Below are 11,789 nucleotides of genomic sequence, written 5' to 3' on the forward strand. Positions count from 1 at the left end.
TACTCTCTTTGCATTTCCCTAGATTCACTACATATGCTTACATTGCCTGGAAGCAACTGAAACCAGCAACGCGAGGCACTCCGCGACGAGCCGAGACTCGGGGCCAGTTATTTTGTTGATTTCATCATCGGCTCTCCGTTGTATCTGCACTTAATCAGCAGTGATGATTTCCTTGACTTCATTAAGGATCATGAGAAATACCCACGGTTTGTAGGTGACACCCAGCGCCGCGGCCCCCGGCCCGGTCCCAGGCAGTGTGAGGGACCGCTGTGAGTGCCTGACGCGCGCATTTGGTCTCGTGAGACCTGAAGCGATTGTGGGGTCCTACCCACCGAAGATTTCTGCAGCACTGAGCCGACCGTGACCACTCTGTACCTCCCCCAGCTGATGCAGCGGCTGCTGCTGCTGCAGGGTGCGGCAGCAGCAACGGCTGCTGCTGCAGCCGCTGCAGCAGCCTTGCGTGTGTAGACTACGAGCAAGGCTCTTAAAGAAGGAGCCTTTCAGTACGGAATTCTTCTAGCTGTGGCTGCAGCAGCTAGAGCGGACGCTGCTGCTTCTGAACGGTTGCTGCTCGAGCTGCTCCACCCGCACGGCGGCCCATTCAAATGTCCTCAAGCACTGTGGGTGAGCCGGCAGCCACGTGAACTGCACTGCCAGCTGCTTGTGTAGGAGGATTGCACTAGGGAAGTGAGAGTCACGTGTCTGTGCAGATGAAGCTCACACAACAGCATTTGCTGGTGCAGCAGCAGTCCCAGCATCCGCTGCAGCAGCAACAGCAGCAGCAGCAGCAAGCGCAACGTTTTCCCGACAGTTCAGAGGGTCAGATGCAGCAGCCATTATCGCAACTTACTGGTCAGCTGTCCCATATGAATGGAGGTCATCTAGCTTATCCAGTGCAGGGACCCGGGAGGGATGCAGTGCCTATTACAGTTACCGCAGCGACGGCAGCTCCTGCCGGGCCCTCTCAGATGACTCCGAGCTCCACACAACAGCTCCTTGCCCAGCAGCAGCAGCAGCAGTTGATCGCGCAGCGTGGCCTGTTGCAGCACCTGCAGCAGCAGCAGTTGCAAAAGCAGCAGCTCCAGCAGCAACTACCGGTTGACATCATGAAGCCACCACAACTAATGCAGCATCAGCAGCATGTGCGGCAAAGGCGGCTTCAGCTCCAGCAGCTCCAGCAGCAACAACAGCAGCTACAGCAACAACAGTTGCAGTTGCTACGCACCCCGGAGTCTCCTGGGCTGTATAGTGCTTTCTGCCGGCTGCTGCAGCAACTGTCCCTCCACCGGATGTCTTTACGGGACGCTCGGGTACGCGTGTTGCTGGTCGTACTGAGGTGGTTGCAGCAGCAGCAGCAACAGCAAACAGAACCCTCTCGGTTGTTTAGGGACGACCAGTTTGAGCGGCTCGTGAAGCAGACTCGGGCATACATGCGGCTGCTGCTGTTGCAGCAACCCCTAAAGGAGGACGAACTTCTGCAGCTAGGGCTTTCTCCAGCCCTTGGGTTTAAGCCCAATCGTGAGTTTATTGCTGCTGTCGCTGCATCAGCAGAAGTGGGCACAAATTACAAGCCTCCAGCGCCGAAGGAGCAGCACCAGCAACGTCCTCGGAGCCACCAGCTCTTCGTTCAACTGTATGAGCAGCAGCTTCAGCAGCATCAACAGCGTGCGCTAGAAGCTCTGGAACAACAAACCCACAAGTATGAAGAGGTGGCGCGCCTGCGACTCGAGAAAGAAGAGCAACAGCAGCATCAAGAAGAACAGCAACAGCAGCTTCAGGAACAGCGACAGCAGCCAGGCACCTCAAAAGACAACGCGTTACACACGTGTCTAGACGTCGGAGGCAGCTCGGAAGAGCAACGGCACCAGCTGCTTGAGAAGCATATGCGAAAGCAGCAACAAGTGGACACCAAGGAGTCGAAAAGAGAGGATGATGCTGCACTACACAGCAGTAACAACAGCTGTTGTGCAGCAGAGGCAGCTGGTGCAGCACAGGTTGCATCATCTACTGCATTGACAGAGGAAGAAAGCGATGCTGACGGCTTCCTGTCTTCTTCGGATGAGTGGTGGGGCGTGGGCGGCCTGGAATGTCCTGTGGACGACGGAAATAGCGGCAGCATGCAAGAAAGAGCACGCATCAGTCGGCTACAGCGGAGGCTTTTGATTCTAGCGCCATTTCAGAAGCAAATACGGGAAGAGGTGGTGGCCCAAAGAATCACAGAAAGCCCTGCGCAGCTTCCTCCCCTACAGCACCTGCCCGTGAGGCTGGCGAGAAAGCACAGAGCACTGCGCTTGCTGCGTGAACGAGGAGACCGGATGACAGCGGCCCGGCAGCAGCAGCAACAGCAGCGGCAGCAGGTGCTGCAGCAGCTGTTTGACAGTCATAGACGAACCTTCTTGCAGCAGCAGCGGGACGTGCTGCGGCAGTTGAGACGGGTTGCTGCTGCAGTCAAGAGGAAGAAGACAGCAGCAGCGGATGGAGGAGAGGGTGCTGCCAGTTGCGGCCACCCGCTTCATCCCACAGATTGTGGCTGCCCCGGCGCGGCTGCTGTGGCGGCACAGATGAGAAAGGAAAGATTGGACGCTTTGCGGGTCAGTGGCTACATGAACGCTTGGTTATTCGGTTACACTTTTGGAAGGTTTGCGGCGTTGCTTTTTTTTTTTCAACGATAGGCTGCTGTTTGTACTGCTGCTGCCGCTGCAATTCTTCACGGGCCGTCAATCTAGTTCTGTGCCCACTGTTTGGCGCCAGGGGCCGGTTTGCGGTGTTATATTTACTTTTCCTAGTGATGCCTATTTGTACTTTATCTGAAGATACGTTCAGTTGCAAAAGCTGGCGGAGTAGATATCTGATACGGACAAGTCATTGCTTCCTACCCTCTTTGTTTCGTCTTTGCGCAGAAACACGATGAGGCGGGCTACTTGAAGCTGCTTCAGGAGACCAAGAACGAGCGGCTACTACAGCTTGTTCGCCAGACCGAGGGATACATGCAGCAAATAGGCAGCCTTGTTGTGGAGCAGCGGGAGAGAGAAGGCATAAATGTTCCATCAGTGAGACCCACATCTGTTGTCTCATTTTTGCAGCACTGAATGGCGTTTTAAGGGGTTGACTCGCTGTCTGGCTACAGTCCCACAAGTATTGGAGATGTTGCGTTCTCTGCTGCCGCCGGGATATTTGTGTCGCGCAGACAGAGGAGGAAACAGATGGAGCTGCTGAAGAGGCATCTGGCTCCCTGTCGTCTTCATTTCTTTTTTCCAAGGAAAGATATTACCGCATAACGCATAGTCAGCGGGTACTGTGTTCACTATTTAAACTTTGTATGGCGATACGAATACCTCAGCACCTATTTGGGTATTTAATGGGGAGTCGCGGATAGACTTGCTTACTGTCAGCCATATTGAAGCTATTGCTGCTCGCAGTATCGGTGCCCGTGTTGCTTCCAGTGGAGGTCTTGGTGGCGCTTGGGCGCTCATATTTCTCAGTCGCTTGCTGCTTGTTCGTTTGTTTTCCAACAAACAGGAGAAGGTGACGGAGTTGCCGTCCTGTCTCAAAGGGGGGACACTCCGGCCGTACCAGATGGAGGGGCTGAATTGGCTCGTTTCACTGCATAACAATGGTCTCAACGGGATTCTGGTGCGTCTACTTTCTGCCGTTGTTGCTATTGCTCTCGCAGGCCTGCTCATGTGTTTCCATAAACTACCGTTAGCGTTGTTGCTAAATTGTGCAACAATGAGTCGTAGCTACATCGCCATCCTCCGTGAGTTCTTTGCTCGTTCCTGTTTTGTTCTCTGTTGCTGCAATCACTGCTGGTGTCTCGTGTCAGGCAGACTGCATGGGCCTGGGCAAGACGGTACAAACGGTCTCTTTCTTGGCATATTTGTACGAGAAGAAAGGAGTGCGCAACCCTCACCTTATTCTCGCCCCTCTCTCGACGCTACACGGCAACTGGAGGCTTGAGTTCAAGAAGTGGTGGCCCTCTCTGCGCATTGTTGTTTACGAAGGAGCCAAAGATGTAATGCAACACTCAGGATATTATGCATGGTTTCCCCCTTGTATTTGGGCAACACTTGTGTATTATCTTTTGCGCTGCCTAGAGTTTTGCTTGCTACTGATGATCCATGTCTCAGGTGTGTATGAGTCTAATCCTGGTTTGCTTTTACAGTGTCATCTCGTGCCTGCATTGGAATACTTTCGCCCAGTTTCGTATGCCCACGTTTTTTGGTTTTTCTTGGCTTGCTGCGTGAGTCAAGATTTATCTTTTTTTTTGAATGTTGCGCTGTTTTTCTCTTTGCTCTTACTCTGGTTGGCAGCACGCTTTGGTTTGTGTATGCGCCTCTGTATTTGCATTCAGGTACGCAAAGCGCTGCGCAGTCGCATCGTTTCGGGTGTGCGTGTAGAGGGGAGCGGCCAGGAGACACAGCGCTTTCTGGAACCCCTATTTGATGTCTTGCTGACTACAGACGCTTTTGTTCTGCGAGACAAGAGTTTCCTTAAAAAAATACAGTGGGAGTATTTAATTGTTGACGAGGCTCACAGGCAAGTCGCAAACACAGACGTACAAACGAAGCCAACGCACTAAACTCGAGACAAGCAACATGCCTTCACCCGTCAAAGCAGATGCCGCTCAGCGTGTTTGACCACAGAAGCTGTGCAAACTTCAAGCGCTGATGACATTTAATTGAGGTCTCGTGAGGCGTCGAGCCTTGCAAGTGTATTGCTAATTACAGGCCTCACGGTTTCGAAGAGAAGTGACTTTAGAACCAAACACTTTCACCTCTGAGTAGACGCTGAAGCTTCGACATTCAAAGACGCAACCTATGTAGATCATACTGCTAGCTCAGTTGAGGGCGCCCTGCCGTCGTGCCGTCGCTTTTGCAGTTTTTGGTCGTGTTTTTACCGTACTTAAAAAAAGTGGAGCAGGGGGCATCGCATCCTGCAGGCAGCAAGTGCACCGAAAGTTTATATCACAGGTTACAGCTGGCTTCGCAACAAGAATTGTTACGTGTTATTTTCAGCATTCGCCTTCGTTGCCTTGCACTCTACTGGTTATTTCAAAGTTCAGAAACTGATGCATTTGCGCGACAACCCAAGGGGGTTGTTGCTGTATTCGTGCCTTTCTTCAGGCTAAAGAATCCCAACAGCAAGTTGGTGCAAACCCTCAACTCTGGCTTCTCTATACGCAGGCGTATTGCTCTCACGGGTATGTTGCTGCTGCCAAGGGCCCAAGCGGTTCTTTTGGGTGTTCCACTTTTGTGGGCAGGCGACCTGCTTGGGGTACATACTTCTTGTGTACGTCCGCCTGCTTCCACACGTCGCAGGTACTCCTCTGCAGAACGACATCGTGGAGGTCTGGGCGCTTTTGAATTTTTTGATGCCGTCGATTTTCAACGCCAAGTTGAATTTTGAACAGTGGCTAAATGTTCCCCTTGGTGCCGCGCCGCTCGGGGGCCCTGCGGGGGCTGGTGGGGACGACCAGCCGCACGCCATAACTGTGACTGAGGAAGAGAAGCTGCTTATCATAGATAGATTGCATAAGGCAAGATACATACACTCGTGGGAACAAGTGGACCGGGCTACGCATGGCCAGTGCGCTGGCCTTCAACACTCGCAGTGGCCGAGTCTGTGTTGTTCTCACTTGTTTTGTTGTGTAGCGCGTCGTACATGCTGCCAGTAATCATCACATTCCTGGAGCTTGGCACAGCACTGTGCTGTGGCATTACTTTACGGGGTAGTACTAAGGGTGCATTGAAAATCCACTGTCTATGAAGCTGTTCAGTTATTTACAGTTTTCACGAAATGCTTCACATATGTATTGCTTATATCACTGTGAACTACATGTGCACTGACCATTTGGCTTTTTGGCCTTAACTCACCGTTTTATTAGGTTGCGCTGCTCTCTAGATCTTCTCTGACAGTATGGGAAGAACTCTGGAGCATGGAAGGTCGTAGGGGTGCATATTCTCTCTCTGCAGGTCTTGCGGCCGTTTCTGCTGCGGCGCGAAAAGGCGGAAGTGGCAAACGAACTTCCCTCAAAGCAAGAAGAGATTGTGTGGTGCCCTCTGTCGGGCATTCAGAGAATTCTTTACCGCATTGTCCGTGCTTTCACCCTTCCTTTGTAGTGAAAATTCACCTTCCGGGCCAAGTGTTTGCTGTTCAAGTTCGAAGTTTTAGAGTCTACAGTCTAGGCCAAGGTTGTTAGATTTAAAGACTAGAATTATTCATCTGCAGTTCAGGGTTAAACTGAAGATTTTAGATGCAAAATAATTGTGTGGTTCGTGTCAGATAGAGGAGAGTCCAATGGGCCACAATCGCATGGTGCAACTCCGCAAAGTTTGCAATCATCCGTTTCTTTTCTGTTTTAGCTCGTTTACTCGTAAGCATACCTGTGAGAGCGAGTCATCTGCATTCTGCCCGCGTATTCCCCTCCCAGCGCACAACAACTTTGCATTTTCTGTTCCTGTTTCTGTCGCTGCAGTTGCAGTTAGGAAGGTAGACAGCAACCCCGGCAGCTTTATGTGGTTGTATCGGCGCGTTGTATGCTTTGTTTTGTATGTCTGTGTGTGCCAAGCTGATGAGAGTCTGGTGCGGTGCTGCGGGAAGTTCGCCATGCTGGACGTATTACTGCCAGCGCTAAAGGCGGCACAGCACCGGGTGTTGGTCTTCAGTCAAATGACGAAGCTGTTGGACCTTCTCGAGGTCAGATTTTTTTCATTCTTATTAATTGCCATGTGCTTTTGGGCATTGCTGTTGGTCCTAATTTTTTTTTTATCGTGCTCATCGTCTCCAAGTTTCTGACTTCTTTCTTTCGCTTTTTGGTCTGGCTCCCTTGTACCTTGGTTGTTTCTTTGCTTGTACTTCGTTAGATCAATTTTACACTATTTTGTAAATTTACAGCACTGTGGTATGCTTGCTAGTGCGACGCCTTTGCAGTGCGACGCCTTTGCAGTGTTTTATTCATGCTAAGTTGTGTTCTGTTTAGAGCTTCACTGCACCACGTTTGAGTTACTCTGCCCTGTTGCATGACGTCCACGTCGTATCACACTCTGGCGTTTTGTTTCATACATCTTATGCGCCGGTACACTACTCCTCGGTGTACTTGTATTTGTACGCATATGCATTGTCGCATGTACAGGCCTACTTGTCCTTGCGGGGCTACCGCTATCTGCGGCTAGATGGCGGGACGTCCAGCGAGGAACGTCAGACACGCTTGGCTCTGTACAATCAGGAGAATTCGCCCTATTTTCTTTTTATATTGTCCACAAAGGCAGGAGGTTTGGCTCCCACCGTAACTTTTAAAGCTTTAATTTCAAGTTTGAAGCCCCAAGCTTAAAATCTGAGGCTTTAGGCTGCCCAAAATGGCGGAAACAGCTACATAGCGCGGGTCTTCCATGCTTGTACAAATTATATTGTAGAGTTAAGGATCCATGCGTGAGGCTTGCTCGATACGACAGGACTGGGAGTTAATCTTCAATCGGCAGACACTGTAATCATCTTTGATTCCGATTGGAACCCGCAAAACGACGAACAAGCTCAGTCGAGGTGCGGTGCTGATACGATTTCTTTTCTGACTGCTGCTGCTGCCGTTGTTGTCGCTTGCAGTACTGCTGTTGTTAGCGCGAATCATGCTCTTTGTTACGCTGCAGTTTTCCACGTTTCCGTTGTTGCCGGTTCATTTTTATTGTTGCTACAGCCATATGCTGTTTACGAGGCGAATGGATGCCTGCGGCGCATACGTAGATTCATTGATTTTGCTGTGCACTGTCTGTTGTCCCGTCGGTGTCAAATTCGTCCATGCTCACTGTGACGACATTGCTATTGGGCCGTGTCCGAATAGGCGTCTTTGTTCTCCAAAAGACGCCTTCTATTCGACATTTTTTTAACAGTGTTGCGTAGTTGCTGTGGCTTTGCAATTCCCATGCAATGTTGAATCTGTGTACCTGTGTATGTACTGGTCCACAACGGGGGCAGAGTAGCTTGTAAGACTATAATGGTTATTCATTTGGTTTAACGTGACGCCGCATGCGTCGTGTCTCTTTGTACAGGGCGCACCGCATAGGGCAGAAGCGCGAGGTCTTGACTATTCGTTTCGTGACGCCTTCCTCTGTAGAGGAGCAAATTCTTCATTCTGCGGAGCTGAAGCTGGACAAGGATGCTCTTGTCATTAAAAGCGGAATGTACAACGGAGAACTACAAGATAGGGAGACAGAGAGACAGGAACAGTCCGTTTTTTATCGTGTTACTGGCGCACACAGTTGTCGTGTTTGCATCTCGGTGCTAGTCGTCTCCCTTACTGATTTCCTCTCGCGTATGTTCAGTCCTGGGCCTGCGTTTTTCTACCTTGTTCTCTGGTGTTTGCTGTCTTTATTTTCACCTTCTGTTCTTTGGAGGACGACCCTCAGCTTACAGGGTGAATGTTTTTGGCGGACTCTTCATGAAAAGAAGCGGAGCTGGCTCTGCGTCTTTGTTGCAGAGTCCGGGAAATCCTTCGACGCCGCAAACAACTGGAGGCCAACCTCACCCGGCCGTTCGATTTTGCAATTCTGAAGAACCAACTTTCCAGAAACCCCGCGGAGTCTCGCGTCTTTGATGCGCTTCAGAAAATTCGACAGGTTTGGCAACGGAGACTAAGGCCCCGCGAAACTAGTACCAGTAGCAACAGTTGCACGGTAACAGCATCAAGTTAATACCACGGGCAGTTTGGCTGTTGCCCGCCTTCTCACATTTTCCATGTTATAGCGAAAAGAAATTCACAATTTCACGTTGGGGAGGAATTGTCTTCCTTTTGCTCCCTTCCAACATGCCCATGCAGCTGCTGCATATACCTGGACTCATCTACGGCGAGGCGGTGCCACCGTGCCTCTTTCGGTGGTCGAAGACAGTTGAACGTTCCCAGGTACCTCCCTCGGTGAAACGTGCTGTGTCAATGTTTCGTAACAGAAGAGGCAGAAACAGTAGGAATTGGAGTCATTGGAAGGACAGAAACAGAGGGGATTGGAGCAGCCCCACGACCAGTAGAAGTGGACATTATAGACAGCATTATTTCGCAGTTGCTGCATGGTTTGCTTAGCAGATACTGGGCGCTTTAAGGCAAATAGTGCAGTTTGTATAACTTCAAGTGCAACGCCGTGAAGCTGTTCGCCCTGATTTTCACTGTGCATTGTTGTTTTCTGTCGTTTCGACTCTCTTCAATATGTGTCATTCCTCGTTCTGTCGATTCGTTCGCACTTGGTATTTCTTTCTCATGCACGCAGAAAGTTTCATTATCTAATGTTGGAATGCCTGCTATTCCTTTTCCCTTCATTGCTCCTTCTGAGGAACCACCTCTTCGTATCTTGCTGTACATACGGCTGCATAATGCTTGACCTGTTGTCGAGTACGTCTGCTTGTTTCTGCGCTCTGTACACAGAACGCCAAGTCATGCAGTATTTCCTGGACATGCCGACGTTTTATTTTTCACGTGTCTTTTCTTTTCTGCCTCGTTATCTACAGACTGACCTCGTTGAGAATACAGCACAGGCGGCTCAAGACTGGAAGATTGGCTATGCCCTTTCAGATTTCTGGACGACCCAGCGCAAGAAGAAACAACCGCCTGCTGCCACAATGAGTCTGCAGCTCGTCGGGGGAAGCGTCTCCCCGTTGCTCCCACAGCCCATTGCATCTGCAGCACTAGCCTCATTACCATCAGCAGCTTCAGCGCCAGCTGGTCCTCCTGCCGCTACAGCGGATCCCGCACAGCAAGAGGGATGCGCTAGTTTGGCACTGCAGCAGTCACAGCTGCAGCTGGAGGCCCACCCTCAGAGCCACATGCAAGTGCAGCAGCAGTGCCAGCAGCAGCAGGAGCGGCAGCAAGAGCAATTGAAGCAGGTGTTGCATGCTCCGGAAGTACCATCTGCATTCTTGACCGCATCTGCTGACGGAAACGTTACGCATGCAGTAGATGATGCGCCTGCAGCAGCGGCTTCCGCATCAGGAACCCAAGGGGAATCCATAACAGGAAACTTAGAAAAACCGCTTCTGGCAGTGGCAACTGGCACAGTGCAGGTAGCTGGACCGTCACTTGGAGGTACTTCTGAGCCTGCTACAGTTGCTGGTGGAGCAGAGGTGGGCATGACGAGATCAGACAGTAAGCAGAGGTCTTTCGGTGCTGAGCATGCAGATCAATCCTCTGTTCGTTCTGCTGCTCCTGGCGGAGGTGAAGTTACTCCGGAAGCATCTGTTTTGGCTGGAGGCACAACAGCAGAGCCCTCAGAGGTGACTGAAGCTGGGCTTGGGTCGATTGAGGCAGCATGCACAACTGCAGCGGTAGAAGGAGTGGCTTCCAATCCGGAAACATCGGATGGAGCTGCAGCAGCATCGACAGGAGCTGTTCTGGACAGGCTCTCCTCTTGTGGAACAAGCCCGCTGACAGGCAGCGCAGCACCGTCAGTTGTGGCTAACTTCAACACAAAACATCCTTCAGCCGGCGCCGCAACAACAGCAGCAAAAGCAGAATCAACCGTTGCGGCTGATGCTGTTGTTGTTGCAAATGCTGGCGGCCGAGATAGCAGTAGCGTCGCTGGAGGCCCTGGTGTGCGCGGAATTCCCGGAGGTAGCAGCGGCTGTGTCGATCTTTGGGGCTGCGGGGAGGGGCAGGAGGGAGACAGCGCTGGGGCTGCTGCTGCATGCTTGGCAGACCCTCAGAGATGGCGCGCGCTTTTGAATGGGGCCATATCTCAGGCCTTAACGGAAGCCATACAGGAGTCGCGATTTTCCGCCTTTGTTGAGCTGCCCAGCCCAACGGTCTACAAGGATTACTACGAGGTGATGGGAATATATAAATGCTGTAATCATTCATGTGGTGTGTAGGTAAAATAGCAGCAACTGAATTGCCGAAGTTGCAGATCCTTTTTCACTGCGTGTCACAGTTGCACGTTATCCATGCTGCTTCAGCTTGTGCTGTGCTTCCGGAGGACCTATTTTGCTCCTGTTTGTTTCCGCAGTGTGTTTCTCCAGCACTGTTTTTTCTTGTGTGGATATGTGTTACGTGTATTGACTTCTGCGTAGTTGTGTTTCTCACGATGTAACTGTGAGTGTACCTTTGTGAGTTGATTGCTCTGCTTTGCTGCTCTCGGTTGTTACTCCCGTTCTTGTTCGCATGTTGATCTTAGGTTGCGTCTTATGACTTTTACGTGCTTCTTCCCCCTGCTGCCTACCCTTTCTTCATGCTTGTTGCTTTTGCGAATTTCGGGTTGTTTTTTTCGAGTTTATCCATAAGTTGTTTAGTATCTTTCCTGATTGCAAATGCAGCGTGTAGCCAAACCCGTATGCCTTCTACAAATCCGGAGGTTCGCTGACAAGCACGAATTTACTTCGCTTAAGTGAGCCACCACCTTCTGCACTAGTGCAGCATTTCCTGTTGCTGCTGTAGCCCTACGGCGAAAAGCAGGAGCAGAAGCGGATGCCGCTGATTTAGTAGTGGCAGTGAATTAGAACAGCCAGGACAGCGGTAATAGATGATGATGACACAAGTAGTTGATGATCTGAAGATCTGGTCTTGTGGCTTTTGTTTTCGACAGCAAAGTAGAAAAGTATTTAACTAGGCTGACTGAGAACGCGAGAGCATATAATGGACAGGAGAGTCCGATCTTTCTTCGGGTACGTCTGCCCATTAACAGCATATCAGGAGCAGCTGCTCCCTCTCCCCTCTGGAGCCGCTTCAGGTGCCTTGAAAAGCCTCAGTAGTTACTTTTGTTGCTGATTCGCGTCTATTTGCATCGGCAACTGCTGCGGGCGTGTTTGCGGCTTTTGGT

The 11,789-nt window shown here is 51.0% G+C and overlaps 1 protein-coding gene across 1 annotated transcript; it reads left to right on the plus strand.

Annotated features, from left to right (window-relative positions):
* Nucleotides 1–710: 710 nt before the first annotated feature.
* On the plus strand, nt 711–11,063 carry ETH_00005135 (transcription regulatory protein SNF2, putative; the record flags this gene model as incomplete). Its single annotated transcript, XM_013372418.1, has 18 exons — nt 711–2,591; nt 2,901–3,050; nt 3,188–3,292; nt 3,520–3,633; nt 3,824–4,012; nt 4,352–4,536; nt 5,124–5,200; nt 5,319–5,536; nt 5,973–6,092; nt 6,283–6,373; nt 6,569–6,696; nt 7,133–7,271; nt 7,452–7,539; nt 8,043–8,219; nt 8,471–8,609; nt 8,810–8,893; nt 9,490–10,800; nt 10,980–11,063. The coding sequence occupies 18 exons, from the start codon at nt 711–713 to the stop codon at nt 11,061–11,063; spliced, it is 5,280 nt and encodes a 1,759-aa protein (XP_013227872.1).
* Nucleotides 11,064–11,789: the final 726 nt, after the last annotated feature.

Source organism: Eimeria tenella, genomic scaffold (assembly GCF_000499545.2).
Source record: "Eimeria tenella Houghton genomic scaffold, Eth_scaff1, whole genome shotgun sequence".
NCBI lineage: Eukaryota > Apicomplexa > Conoidasida > Eucoccidiorida > Eimeriidae > Eimeria > Eimeria tenella.